General features: G+C 40.5%; 1 protein-coding gene across 1 annotated transcript in view; it reads left to right on the top strand.

Moving 5' to 3' along the window:
• Positions 1-15,490, top strand: part of shc2 (SHC (Src homology 2 domain containing) transforming protein 2) — a 45,005-nt gene continuing 29,515 nt past the window's right edge. The window contains exon 1 of the mRNA XM_034179798.1: positions 1-1,044. Within this exon, the coding sequence (XP_034035689.1) occupies positions 283-1,044 (762 nt within the window). The 5' untranslated portion in view covers positions 1-282. The remainder of the gene's footprint in view (positions 1,045-15,490) is intronic.

Raw genomic sequence — 15,490 nt, 5'->3', positions numbered from 1 at the left:
AGGGAGTGAGAGAGGGAGACAGGGAGCACACGAGTGCGCTTGCCTGAGGCAGAGAACGGGAGCTCAGACAGAGAGGAGTGCGTCATGAGAGTGGGGCAGCATGTGTGCCTCTGTGTGAATGGGAGAAGACCACACATCTTTCGTTTGACTTTGATGAGGATATAAGGACACCATCCAGAAGATTTCCTCTTTAGTTTCTCCCCCCTTCCCCTTCCCCCTTTCCCCTCATCTTCTGGCAGTTATCCCCCCTCTCAGCTCCTGCTTCAGGCGGCTCTACCGGGCATGCTACTTAAGCCAAAGTATGGCCGCTTTCGCAACGAGTCTGTGACCTCTTCCGACGACCTGATGCAGAGCTTAGCGATGAGCGGCAAAGTTGTGGCCACGCCGATGGCCCCTTCATCTACTCCAAGTCTTCCTTTGCCTCCGTTGCCTCCTCTGGATCCAAGTTCCAGGTCCTCCTCCTCTACAGTTGGGGCTACAGCCCTGGCTGACTCCCCTTGCATGGAAGGGGAACAAGATGCCACCACGACCTTCTGCATGCTCATCCCTAAGATGCCCCAGTGGAAGTTCTCAAACTCCCTGCTCAGCCGGAGTCCGTCCAACTCCAGCTCCAGCTCCAAGGACTCTGGAAAGGCAGCAGCAGCTGCTTCCCAGGCATCCCCTTCACCAACATCATCATCATCACACAGGCCCAATGGTGCAGCCTCAGCTAGTGGTCCCGTGGCAAGTCTGGCCGCAGTTCTTAACTCCTGTGACCCTGTGTGTGTCACCCCATGTTCCCTACAGGCCATCCGAGGACAGAGGGTGGTATCAGTGGTGGGTTCTGCCAGTCCAGGGGGGCAAGGATTTGGGCCCACAGAGGTCATTGCAAGCCCGGGAGGTTTCAGCAGCTCCAGGTCAGGAATGAGCCGCAGGACACGGGTGGAAGGAATGTGGCTCGGAGGAGAGGACAATCAGAAAGGCAGCTTCATCCACAAACCCTCTCAGGGCTGGCTGCACCTTGACAAGAAGATCGCAGGACCGGGAGCCTCTTATATAGTCAGGGTAAGTGAGTGAAGACCTTCTAATCAACCTAAAAAGACAACTTTTTAGTTTCTCAGCAAAGAGCTGTAGGTGTCACAGCCTGCTCAGAGAATCAGGATATTGATGACCCCATTTAAAGGTCTCTTTAGGTGACTGAGGAACAACAGCACACTGTGTGCCAGGGAGTTTGTTATGCTGCTCATGTGGTGAGGGCTGAGGAATACATAATTTAATCCAGATAGGTGTGTTGGCTTGGCTCGTTGGGAGATTGCGTCAGGAATGAGGCGTCAGGGTGCAAAGAAATAAAGCATTAAATTATGTGCACAAACTGTTGTACAGACTATTTTTCTAGCACAGGACGTGTATGCACGATATACTGTAACATTTAGTGTCGTGCATGTAAACAGTGCTGATTGTGCGCGTGCGGCGTCGGCTTGTGGGAGTGGCGTTCTTTGTGTGGTTTCGGGATTGTTTACATTCATGTGGAGACTGGGATCAGAAGATTTTATCTATAAATTCGGATTTATAGTCCTACTGAATCAGCTTTTTATTAAGGTGAACTTTATTGCAAATGTTGGCAAATATTACAGAAAATTGTGTTTTTAAAAATACAAAACAAAATCAAGCATCATTCACATTAATTTTGGGATAATACTTAATAAAAACAAGCAATTTTGTGGTCTGAAGAGGCGTTTCTGTGTGTTTGAGTGATTATTGTTGACAAAGGTTTATCACAACAACCAGATTGCTTGACGTCAATCTTCCCTGCTCACCTCCTCCCCTTGTGTACTGCTGTTTCCTCTCCTCCTTCTCTATCCTCATAGTAATGACACGGCTGTTGATTAGTGCAGTCTGGAGCCCGGGCGGGTTTTCTAATGGCATTATACAGGCACCATTCATTCCTATATTCAATTACACTTAATCACATTCATTTGCATCATGTGATGTGGAAGAGGAGGTTTGGAGCAGCACGGTGCAGCCGGGTTAGGACCTACGGGGTCTGATTAAAATCTGGCTCCGCTATGTATCTGTCATCATCAGCATATGTTTTAAACATCTTATTCTAGTACACTGCATGGTGTGAGGTCATGCTTGAAATGTAAGGCACAGCTACTGTGCACAACTGTTTGTATGTGCACGGCGACAGTATGTGCAGGGAGGCATAGGTACCGCATGCGTTAGTGTCAATGTGACAGTAGATTTCTGCTGAGCTGTGCTGTTTTTAACCAGCAGCTACCACAGCCACAGCGGCGGCTCCAGAGGTTATTCCCCATTTTTTGGGTGGGGGGGGGGGTGGGGGGGGGGTGGTTATTTAGCATTCTAATCCAATTACATTTGTTCCACAAATCTGTTTGGTTAACCCTCTGGCGCCGACGCCGTCATATACGACAGCCAAAACCAAGCTTTATTAAATTATAAATAACTTTTGAATGATTTGAGATGAAAAGTTACTCTTTTTTTGCTGAAAAGTTAACTCCGCAGACTTTCGAGCTAGCCATCGGCCATCTTTGTACTCCTTATAGAAGCTGTGTGATGACGTGCGCAATATGAGTGTCCAATCGGAATTAGTTCACTGTCACATGGTTTTCCAAAATCCAATTGTAGGGCAGATTTACCTCACATGAAAAGCCAAAGATCATTTTCAGGAGTGATGTGTTACTAGTTGGCCCGTTTGAATAGCCTCTTGGGTGCTCCAATGAGTACGTACTATTAGTACATACTCAGTGCGCCCTGCGCCATTACGCACAGTGAAAGTGAAAGCAGATGGAACAGATGGAGAGCCTCTGATGACAATCTCACGTACTCAAACAAAGAGTGTGTAACTATCAGGATTGCTCCACCAGTTTGCATGTGAATGTTACTGGATAACTCTGTTGCTTTCTCTGTGTAAAGCACTGTTTACCATATCAATGGACAACAAAACGCATAGACCATTTTGTATATATTGTTCAAAATGTGCATGTGTGTTTATTGTTTGAACCTTTTTGTTGTACAGTCTTTCACACAAGACCTCAAATTACCTTTATAAAGTGTCAAAACAGTTGTTTATTATAGTTTGCTGTGTGTTTTGAATAAGTGTGTGGAAAATTATTTTTTGTTTTATTTCTTCCTTGCCTATTTTTGATTGTAAACCTTTATTACACTTATAAAACACAACAAAAACATATATATTCTGAAAGCACAGGTTGTCCTGAAAAAAGAGACATAAAACTTGATTGTGGGATGCAGGGAGAGCTGTTAACAGCAATAATAAAACATTTATGCCAGGCGAGTGAACTGTCCAAAAAATGCCCTCGGACCCCAGAGGGTTAATTGTGTGAGATTTCAGACCATAAAATATTGCTTTGATGGTGGCAAAATATTTAATCAGTTTCACATTTGATGTATTACTCCGCGCCCTGACCGTGTTGCTACTCAGGTGTCAATGGCGCTGTCAGCTGAGAGCGAGAGAAACTGGCGAAGCAACAACGATGCCGAAATGCGTGGATTTAAGCTACCATACGAAAGTATTGATGTGGATTCTGATCCAGAATTACTCAATGGAGCTGACGAGATGGAGAAATCTGTGGGTCTGCTCACAGAATTTTCAGTTTGGCATGACGATGCTGTTGCTACGGTAAGCTTTGACGAGCCGAACACACCCTTTCACAACAACTCGGAAAGTGGCCAGGTGGAGAGGCATCTTGTCCAGGTTGATTTACTTACAGAAAAATAAAACGGGGAAATGATGGAATTGGATTAAAATGGGAATAACCCCCTTGTGTCTAATGATTTGCGGCCTTTAATATAATACAAATATCCGTTTTAAAACTCAGTTTGTGACCATAAAGTCCAGCATTAATTTCCGCAAATCATCAGACACAACAGGGTTATTCCATAAGTGGAGCCACATAATTTGTAGTAAATATGCATATACACATTTTAAAATAAATTTCAAGTGCATAAAACATATTAGTTCACACATACAATGTGAAATAATTAACAATAGTTGTTTTCAAATCATAACAATTAGCCTTTTGACATGACACAAATGCAAATGAAGGAAATTAAGGGAAATGCACAGGCAGAACAACAGAAAAAATTGCACAGCTAACGTCAAATGGCTGTCAGGATAGAAACTGTCCACCTGTAGGTGGGGCTATTCTTCACTATTTCTCAGTGTTAGGGCCCTGTCACACCTTGATGATGTATGCAGCAATATGCAAACATATAAAAAATGAACTGAATACACTGGATACGCTGAATAAGTTATGCAGCTGTCACAACATGATGAGCGGTTCAGGTCAGTACTGCACGGTATGATATGGGTCAGAACAGATAAGTCTGGCTTAGTTTCCGTTTCCACGACCTCTCCCAACTACTTGGAGGCAAAACAGAGTAATTTAACATTTTATATTAGTTTATTTTTAGTTATGGGATTTATTTTCATTGCATGCAGACTGCTGAAAGAATTGACTGATGCCTGTGTTAAACGACGTTGACGTGAATGAATGAGACGCTGTGACTCATTCAATTTTTAAAATTAGTTAGTTTTCTTGTTGTGGCACAAAGTGCCAGTGTTCTCTGGTTCAGGCTGAGAAACGCAACAGGAGCAGACAAACAGAGGGAGTTGCTTTAAACTGCTACGTTTCTTCAGACACAACAAGGAACTAAAGTATTTTCAGATGTCGTTTTCCAAAATCCAGACGCTTTATGTGGCTAAGTTTTCATCAGGCTTTGATGATGAATCAGACTAAAATAAACAGGTAAGATTAAGACTTTATATTTACTCAGTGTGTGAATGGTTTTAATATTTGAAACAGTCTGAACTGTTAGCATGGCTGCAGCTTCAGCCAATCAAAGGACAGCATCAAAGGACAGCATCAATTGATGTATTTTGACTTATGAATAACTTGCAAGAAACATGTGTCAACAAATGCATAACGTACCTACAATGTATGGCCCGCATATGTGGGACGTATGAGACATACGCTGGCATACATCAAAAATATTGTGCATGCCCAAAATTTTGCGATGAACTCGCTGTATTACAATGCGTGCTTCAACGTGCTGTTAACTTATACAAAACTTATCCATAACTTATTAGACATACGCCAGCGTCGACATACACTGGCTAAATCGTCAAGGTGTGACAGGGATGTTACTGTCATTCTCCTGTTTGTCAATTTCAGCAGTCTGTCAAGGAAATACTGTCATTTTAATAATACTAGTGTAAATAAAACTTCTAGTGTTATATGGCTGATATTACTTCACTTCACTGATCCCAGTGCAGTGCGTAAATTATGCCTCAGAGGGGCTTTAGAAACAGGGGGCGCTATAGGACCAGCTCATTCAGGTAACATGATCTCACATGGCAAGAATCAATTTTCTGGTGGGGTTGCAATGATGCTCCTGAAGTTCTTGCCCCCCCCGGAGCCTATGCCAGCATTCATAGGTGTGTGAGGCCGGTACACTCCGTGCAGGATTCCAGTCTGTCACAGGGCCACAGACAAAGAGGCAAATATGCTCACTTATGGGGACTTTAGAGTCAACAATTTACCTAACCTGCATGTCTTTGGAAGTGGAAGTGAGTCGGAGCACCTGGAGGGAACCCACGTGAACATGAGGAGTTGATGCAAACTCCACACAGACAGAAAGGCCCAGGTGGGAAGTGACCCCAGGACCTTTTTGCTGTGAGGCAACAGTGCTAACGCCTACTCCACTGTGCCGCTTTTAAATTATGAATGAATGAATGAATGAATATATAACAAAAAACTTACACTGAAGAAAGAAAATGGATTACAATGCATCCGTGTGCCTGAAAGGGTATAGGCAGAAGCAAAGCTTATTAACACCTACCCCTTTAACCACAAATAAAATTATCTAGTCCAAAAGGAGTGGGGGGAAGTAAAAAAAAAAAACATCTATTCCCACTTCCATTTTCAACCACTTCAAACTCTTCAGCTTAAAGGACACAATCTGAATGCTACCAAACAAATTTACATTTACAAATTTACATTACTGGCAACACAAAAAACTCATCCTTCTTCAGCAGATGCATATCTTGAAAATATCATTTCTTTATATTGATTTTTAAACTGATTGATATTTGGACATCGTTTGAGTTCATCCGTCAGGTTATTCCACATTCTAGGACCACACATGGAGATACAGAAACCTTTCCAGGTCGTCCGAGCAATTTTAAAATGATACAAGCCCGGTACGTTATATTTTCCCTCTCTCTCTCTCTCAGTAAAAAAATCATGAATTCTAAAGGGCACTTGTTTATTTTTCACTTTGTACATTAATTGAACAGTCTTGAACAAAATCATATCATGAAATTTTAATATTTGAGATTTAATGAGCAATGGGTTGGCGTGGTCTCGATAACCTGTATTATGAATTGTTCTTAATGCTCTTTTTTGAAGAATGAATAATGGCTGCACTGTAGTTTTATAATTGTTGCCCCAAACGTCAGCACAGTAAGTCAGGTAGGGTGCAACCAATGAACAATACAAAGCATGTAGTGCTCTTGAAAATTATGGTATTTTGAAAATGAAAATTATGCTATTTTTCATTTATGTGACCCACTTTAATCTAGTTCAATATATACAGAAATGCTAGATCTTAGTCTCATGTTTTAAGCAAAATAGTGGTTAAAAGTGTGGGTGGGCCACAGGAGGTTTTCAGATTTCAAAGTGGACTGTAGCATTTGAGAATGGCTGGTGTATAACTTTCTGTCATTGTCTACAGAAAGCAACATACAGTATTATTTTCCTTGCATTCACTTTGGCTTCATCATCACAGCCGGTCAGGTGCTTGCGTGTGTGTGTGTGTGTGTGTGTGGCCTGCTTCTGTCATCTCTCACAGCTAGGATGCTGCAGCACCCATAAAAAGAAGCATCTGCCAAACTTTACAACCTGTTGTGATGGAAATGAAGAAGCAGGCTTCATAAAATCTGCAATCTGTGATTTACGGCTGCAAGTCGTGCAGTTTGCACAAGTCTGCAAGTGGCCTATTTAGTGAGGAAATTGTACCTTGCTAAAATGTAGTGAGCGCTGCACAAAACAACTATAGAAGGAAATTTAATGCCTTTAATGTATATTTTACTACGAGCCATCAATAGATTGATGCAAACATGGCAGGTCGTGTAGCAAACACTACAGAATAAATGCATCATCTTCTTGTTTTCTGCACAACTGCTGGAGTAATGAGCCAAAACAACAGACGCATTCCTCATAGAAAACAGACATGATGTAGTATAATAATAATGATACCAATAATGTTCTTGACTTTCTGAGAAATGGTTTCTGGAATGTCAGTCTCATGGTCATAACTGTGTGTTTTAGCCAAAATGATAAGAGTGGAGTGCAAAGAGGACATGCTGTGGTGCATCAGCGCATGAGTGTAGCATTGGCAGGAGATGGAAAGGAAAAAAGAGAAAATTTTCCTGATGGAAGACTTCCCCTGATTTCTAATCTAGTTAGAATGTTCATTAAGCTCTTTGCATCTTTGTGTGTGTGTGTGCGTGCATGTGTTGGGGAGTGGGAGGAGGGATGTTGTATCATCTCTCTGTTGTTGGTGTAAAAAAGCAAACATCATTCCGTGAAAATATGCAATATGTGACAGAGTTTGAGCCAAAGTGCTGGAGGATAGACAGAAAGTAAACCTTAATACAACAAGTTTACACACACCATTTTGCACCAGTTTACATTTTTTCAGTATAAACTTATGTTGAAATAATAGTTAAAAAATTGTTTATTTCAGTTTTGATTTACAATATTTTCAGACTTTCGAGACTTTCGTTCGATTACTGCAACAGTCTTCAGATTCACAAGGAACATTCTTGGGACATAGACCTTGGACAAGTTCAAAGATGGCTAACCTTGACATATTTTAATCGATTTACATGTTTTCCGCAAATCTGATTGGTTAATTGTGGGAGATTTCAGACTGTACAATATCAGGTATACGGTCGCAAAATATTTGACTGTTTCACATTTCATGTATTACAACCCCAATTTCAATGAAATTGGGACGTTGTGTGAAATGTAAATAAAAACAGAATACAATGATTTGCAAATCCTCTTCAACCTATATTCAAATGAATACACCAAGACAAGATATTTAATGTTCAAACTGATAAACGTTGTTGTTTTTGTGCAAATATTTGCTCATTTTGAAATGGATGCCTGCAACACATTTCAAAAAAGCTGGGACACTGGTATGTTTACCACTGTGTTACATCAGACCTTGGAATTCTTTCCCATTCTTGCTTGATGTATGACTTCAGTTGTTCAACAGTCTGGGGTCTCCGTTGTCGTATTTTGTGCTTCATAATGCACCACACATTTTCAATGGGTGACAGGTCTGGACTGCAGGCAGGCCAGTCTAGTATCCACATTCTTTTACTACGAAGCCACGCTGTTGTAACACGTGCAGAATATGGCTTGGCATTGTCTTGCTGAAATAAGCAGAGGCGTCCCTGAAAAAGACGTTGCTTGGATGGCAGCATGTGTTGCTCCAGAACCCGGATGTACCTTTCAGCATCGAAGGTGCCATCACAAATGTGTAAGTTGCCCATGCCATGGGCACTAATGGTAGAGTTTTAACTTGCACTTGTAGATGTAGCGATGAACTGTGTTAACTGACAATGGTTTTCTGAAGTGTTCCTAAGCCCACGCGGTAAGATCCTTTACACAATGATGTCTGTTTTTAATGCAGTGCCGCCTGAGTGATTGAAGGTCACGGGCATTCAATGTTGGTTTTCAGCCTTGCTGTTTACATGTAGAAAGTTCTCCAGATTCTCTGAATCTTCTGATTATATTATGGACTGTAGATGATGGAATCCCTAAATTCCTTGCAATTGAACATTGAGAAACATTGTTCTTAAACTGTTGAACTATTTTTTCACACAGTTGTTCACAAAGTGGTGATCCTCACCCCATCTTTGCTTGTGAACAGCTGAGCCTTTTGGGGATGCTCCTTTTATACCCAACCATGATACTCACCTGTTTCCAGTTAGGTGTTCTTTGAGCATTCATCAACTTTCCCAGTCTTTTGTTGCCCTGTCCCAACTTTTTTGAAATGTGTTGCAGGCATCTATTTCAAAATGAGCAAATATTTGCACAAAAACAATAAAGTTTAGTAGTTTGAACATTAAAGATCTTGTTTTTTGTGGTGTATTCAATTGAATATAGGTTAAAGAGGATTTGCAAATCATTGTATTCTGATTTTTACATTTTACACAACGTCCCAACTTAATTGGAATTGGGGTTGTAGTTAAAACTTCTGAATGACTAACTAGCAGAATTTAGGGTTAATTATGGAACCTTTGGCTACATTTCATGACTTACCTCTAGAACTAGTGCCTTATTGCTTTTACAATTTTTGGGGGGTATCCTAGATTTAAGCTTTCGTATATGGAGCAAAATTGCGGCTCTCCACAATTCAAGTTCTTCCTCGAAAAGATTTATGGCACCACATGCAACACTGAAATCTGTTATTTAAATCGTATCTCGAAGCCTGTTCCTATGACCTTCTTTTTATGAGCAGTTATATATCACACAGCCCCTAAATTGTGCATAATGCCAGCTGATAGATTCCGAATAAACGTTAGGGGAAAGAGTTTAGATGAGGACAGATGACAGAGCACTTAAAAAAAATAAATAAATAATGAAATGCTGTGTTTACTAAATGTAATTATGTCATCCAGCCCAACAAAACTTGATTGTTTAAATAGGACATGCAATCTGCAGTTAATTGTAACAATTTGTTACAATTTGATTTTTCCATTTAAACAAGAAAATTTTGTCCAACCGGTTGACCGAACTGGATTAAGTAAATATAGCATTTCTTTTCTCAGAGTGAAAGCCCACAGATAAATAAAATTGACAGATATTAAGAAAAGTACCTTTACATTTACATTACAGATTTATTGCCAAGAGCAGATATGCGTATTTGTTTTTGTTGTCGGAATTTCCCTATGACATCACTGGTGATTTCCCTAACATTTCTTCCTCTCTACACAGGGAGCAGTTGGAGCTATATTTAAAAACAGTATAATTTACAAAACAAGGTGTAGACTGAAACACTTTGTGGTCTTTCATTATTACATATGATTATTTAAATTAAGATACAATTTTCTGTCACATTGTGATGACGATAGTCCAAAATGATAAGAAGCTAGGCTCATACAGACTTTACATGATGCCCAAATTAACACCTGGAATTAATAAACCCAGAACCTCAGGATTGCAACTATGGAATGCAAAAAAAACAAAAACAAAAACAAAAGGCTGGGTAGGAATGTCTAACGGAAATCATTAGTCGACTAGTCGATAACTAATGATAAGATTAACTTAACCCTTAAATTTCAAAGGGTATCGTCTTGATTTTGCCACACCTTCGAAATTTTTTTCTTTTTAGATACTTTGATTATAACACATATGTGATGCAAATCAAAATGTTAAGAACAAGCTCAGCTTTCTGAATGTGAGATATGTGTTTGTCCAGAATGCTGTGTAAAGATATGATGTTGACCAGGACACAGAAGTGTGTCATTAGGGCGGGTTAATAAGGTCAAATCTAAACAGCAAAACTCAAAATTGACTTCAATTAAAAAACAAACAAAAGCCTGCAGATCAACAAGTAGAAAACATGATATTAACAAAGTGCACTGTTGTTGCTGTCCTTTCAGCTGCTCCCATTTGTTTGGGGTCCCCACAGCGGATACAGCCAGATCCCCATTGGTATTTGGCACAAATTTGACACCATATGCCCTTCCTAATGTAACTCCAGTTTCACATGGAGAAAGACACACAACTCTTGGTGTTCCAAAGAAGTCTCCCATCCAAGCACTAATCAGGCCCCACAGTGCTTAGTTTCTGAGTTTTGATGGGATCAGACTCAGACAGAGCAGACTGGCTGCAGTATTAACAAAGTGTATTACATGTAAAAAAAAAAAAAAATATATATATATATTTGTGGTACTACTAGATGCAAGATAGCCATTCAAAGCCCTTAAGTGAAGAGAGTGCTGGGTGCTGGTGGATGCTGGTTTGTGTTGGTTTCTGCCCAATCTCCGTCCTTGATGAAACAATGTCTACCCTATCTCTGTTTTTGAGAGCTGTGCAGGAAAATCTGAATTACCCGACTAGTTTACAAGCAAAAACAAATCGACTAGGCCTTTGTCTTGGTGATTAACTGGAAACTTTTTTCAACCATATTAGTGTCAGTTTTAGATTAATGACCTTCTCCTTGGTCATCAACCTTTTAGGTCATGGCAGTGGAATTACTCTCTTAAATGAGGATGATATCACATTTCTACCCAATGCCTCCAACTTCTTCCATTCATCCATCCATTTTCTAAAGGCACTTATTCTAATTAAGGGTCACATGGGGCTGGAGCCAATCCCAATGGTCACTTGGTAAGAGGCAGGGTACATCCTGGACAGGTCGCCAGTCTATCACAGGGCCGACACACATAGACAGACAAACTCATTGTCACTTCCACACACACCTATGGGCAATTTAGAGTCACCAGTTGACCAAACCTGCATGTCTTTGGAAGAAGGAGGATGCAACTCCTTCATTATTTCTTTATTTGAAATCCTGAGATTCTGATGGAGCTTTTGGACAAAAGTGTGTATATACCTGGGCGTTAATTTGGACGTCCTTTCTCAGTGAGTTAAAGTCTGTATTGTAACAAGATTCTTGCAATTTGTGCAATACGGTACATTGAACAGTTTCAAGATGGCTCCCAAGAAGGAACCAAAATATGGCCCCAGATGCATCACTTTAATCCTTTAGATTTTTGTCCCCTGCTCTTAAACTGCACGTTCTGAACACCCTTTTAAGTTATAAAAGGGTGTTCAGAACGTGCAGTGCCACCTCATTACAGTGTGCTTGACACAGATTCATGCAAATTCATTTTGTGTGATTCAGTTGTTGTTGTTCATTCACCACAGTGGATACAGCCAAATCTGCATTGGTAATCGGCACAAGTTTTACACCGGATGCCCTTTCTGATGCAACTCCAGTTTTACCTGGAGTTGCATCAGGAAGGGCATCTGGGGAGGTGATGGTCTAGTGGTTAAGGTGTTGGGCTTGAGTCCAGAAGATCATGGGTTCAAATCCCCGCCTGACTGGAAAATCACTAAGGGCCCTTGGACAAGACCAGCCACTCAGACAGCTGCTGAAACAATCGGTTTGCATAACCAAAGAATGTCTGCACAAACTGTCAGAAACTGTCTCAGGGAAGCTCATCTGCATGCTCGTCGTCCTCATCGGGGTCTCGACCTGACTCCAGTTCATCGTCGTAACCGACTTGAGTGGGCAAATGCTCACATTCGCTGGCGTTTGGCACGTTGGAGAGGTGTTCTCTTCACAGATGATGCGAAGGAGATGTGTTGCACTGCATGAGGCAAATGGTGATCACACCAGATACTGACTGGTATCCCCCCCCAATAAAACAAAACTGCACCTTTCAGAGTGGCCTTTTATTGTGGGCAGTCTAAGGCACACCTGTGCACTAATCATGGTGTCTAATCAGCATCTTGGTATGGCACACCTGTGAGGTGGGATGGATTATCTCAGCAAAGGAGAAGTGCTCACTATCACAGATTTCGACTGGTTTGTGAACAATATTTGAGGGAAATGGTGATATTGTGTATGTGGAAAAAGTTTGAGATCTTTGAGTTCATCTCATACAAAATGGGAGCAAAACCAAAAGTGTTGCGTTTATATTTTTGTTGAGTATATCTTCATGTTAACATTGAAATAACCACAGGTTTTGATCTTGGCCTGCGACTTTGATGTTTAACTGAATTTTTTTCAAAATTAAATCTCTTTCAAAAATTCAAAAATCACTAAGCTTGGTCCAAATCGAGTCAAAGCTCTCTCTCTCTCTCTCTCTTTCTCTCTCTCTCCTCTCTCTCTTTCTCTCTCTCTCTCTCTCTCTCTCACACATACACACATGACCAAAATGGAAACGACACACAACTCTTGGTGTTCCAAAGAGGTCTCCCATCCAAGCTATCACTGCACACAGGCATTACAGGGCACTGCAGGTGGGCCCTTAAAATACAGCAACAGGCACTCCTAAATATGCTAATTAGGCCCTCGAGAATCGTCTCTAATTACTTAAATCCATCTCTGCAATCTTTCATGCTCTTTAAAGAGGCAGTTAACTGTAAATCTTTGATTCACTGAAGATCTGGCAGTTAATAAATATTAAAATAAAAAAATACTTAAATTTTTAATTGGTTTAACACATATATTGATTACCAATGTTAAATGTGTGGAGTGCGAATGTTTTTTTAATGACCACAACAGTATATGTGCATCTGTGTCATAAATCCTTTTTTAGCAGCGATGGTCACTAGGTGCCGCATCATATCCCAGAACACACTGGGTGAGGGGCGTGGTCCAACCCTTAATAGAATCCTAACGTGCAGTAAGAACCTGCCTTTTATTGGAAGCAGGCTTTTATTACCCTTTCAGAAATGTATGTTATCATATTTAATTCAGAAGCTTCTGTGTTTCGTGCCTTGTTCCCGTTTAATTTGCATACCGCTGACACCTTCATGACTGACCTCCGTTGTCTTGATGAATTCCACATAATGTGTCATTCGGCAGTATTTTTATTGACAACAGAGTCATGTCACAGTCACCGCTCTGGATCCAAACATGTCTACTGATAGTGAAGCGGTGAGGGAGCCATATTGTTTTTAACCTGAACAGCAAGTGCTGATTGGCTGTGAGCTCCTACGATGCAAAGTGGCTCTGGATGAGAAAATGACTTTGAGCATTGATAAAGCAAGACTCCACCACCAATATGATTTAAAACAAAGCAACTTGAATACTTATTGCTTTTGTTGAAAGTTTTTTTTCCCCACAATCACTTCATCGCCGTTTCTGCAGCACCCTCTGGTGGTCATAATGACAAGCCAGGAATGAAAGAAAACTTAAACAATAATAATAATAATAATAATAATAATAATAATAATAATAATAATTTATTATTAAATTATTATTATATATAAATGAATATTTCTAGCTAGGATGTATTCTACCTTTTAAATGGGCATGCACTCCAATGAGTAGGTGTATCCATAATTATTATTTTTTTAAAGAAACATAATTAGTAGGCTGATCTTGTTCAGTCCTCTGTGAGCACAGGCTGTAAAATCACATATAAAATACTGCTATTGTTGCAAATTACCAGGTTTACTCAAATGTTGGTTAATCAGTTTTCAAGAAAGTCTGTGAAATTGTTGGATCTGGCCTGGAATAGATACGGTGCTCTTTCTCCTTTTGGCAGAGGTGTGCACCTGAATGAGTGCATGTGTAATTCAGCAGTGATGGATAATGATAATAATATGTAAACTGTTGAGCAGTAGCAGTTGTTACTTGCTACAGGTTTTTGCATCATACCATACAGTTGTGTAAGTGATCCTCACATGCATTTCTTGCACACACGTGCACATGGACACAGGGCCTCTGAGGGGCCTAGAGTGTTATAGTTTATCCATTATTTTGAGCTCTTAGTGCTGATAATCTGGTCAAACCGCCATTAGCACCCCAACCTGACATCCATTAGAAAGCCACTGCTGGCTGCTGGGCCCCGGGGGTTTAAAACCAAATGATCAACCAGATGATAGTGTGTTCCTATTACCCCCCCCCCCCCCAAAAAAAAAGATTATGGACACGTCATATTTGATAATGTTTACTGTTTGCTGTTTAATACAAATATTAAGAAGCTGCTTGAATTAAAGGTGTTTGTGTTTTTTTTTAAAGTGATACAGTGAAACAATGGACTTTGCTCTGTGCAAATGTAATATCGAGGAAACTACAAGTATCAGATCAGGATCTAGTATCTGCAGATACTCAGTGTTAAATGACTTGTTGGCAAAAAATCTGGTTGGGACACCCCTCTCAAAAATATTAATGCAAAAGTTAATATATATAAATATTAATGCAAATATTATTAATATTACTACTACTACTAATAGTAATAATTTATTAATATTCATTAAATTATCATTGGTGTTAATGCAAAGTTTTACAATGTGTATTTGTTGAATTTCTCGTTAAAACATTTGGGTGTCTAAATCCATTCCTCTCATCCATGTCATGACACCTGGATAACAGATAAAGTAGGGGATTGTCTGTTGGGTTGAAATATAGTGAGGACTTTGTCTTCCCCTTGGCCTCTGTGGTAACCATGAATGCCCAACAGGAACCCTGAAAACATGGCGGCTAATGGTGCTTTGATGAAACAAGGAGTCCTCATTGGTGGACCAGGCAGAAGAGGTGGTGGCTTGTCACCCAACAACTGTGAAGGCAGATGAAGGCTGCAGCAGGTCCTCAGTCCCCGATCATCTGGGATTTCCCAGCAATCGGACCAGGCTATGGATCTGTCAAGGACCGTGTGTTTGTCAGTGTGCAGTGACATTTCCACATTAAACAAACCCATGCACAGGTG

The sequence above is a fragment of the Thalassophryne amazonica genome, chromosome 10, assembly GCF_902500255.1.
Source record: "Thalassophryne amazonica chromosome 10, fThaAma1.1, whole genome shotgun sequence".
Taxonomy (NCBI): domain Eukaryota; kingdom Metazoa; phylum Chordata; class Actinopteri; order Batrachoidiformes; family Batrachoididae; genus Thalassophryne; species Thalassophryne amazonica.
Note: the sequence above shows the minus strand (reverse complement) of the source record. Positions and strands in the feature narration are given on the sequence as shown.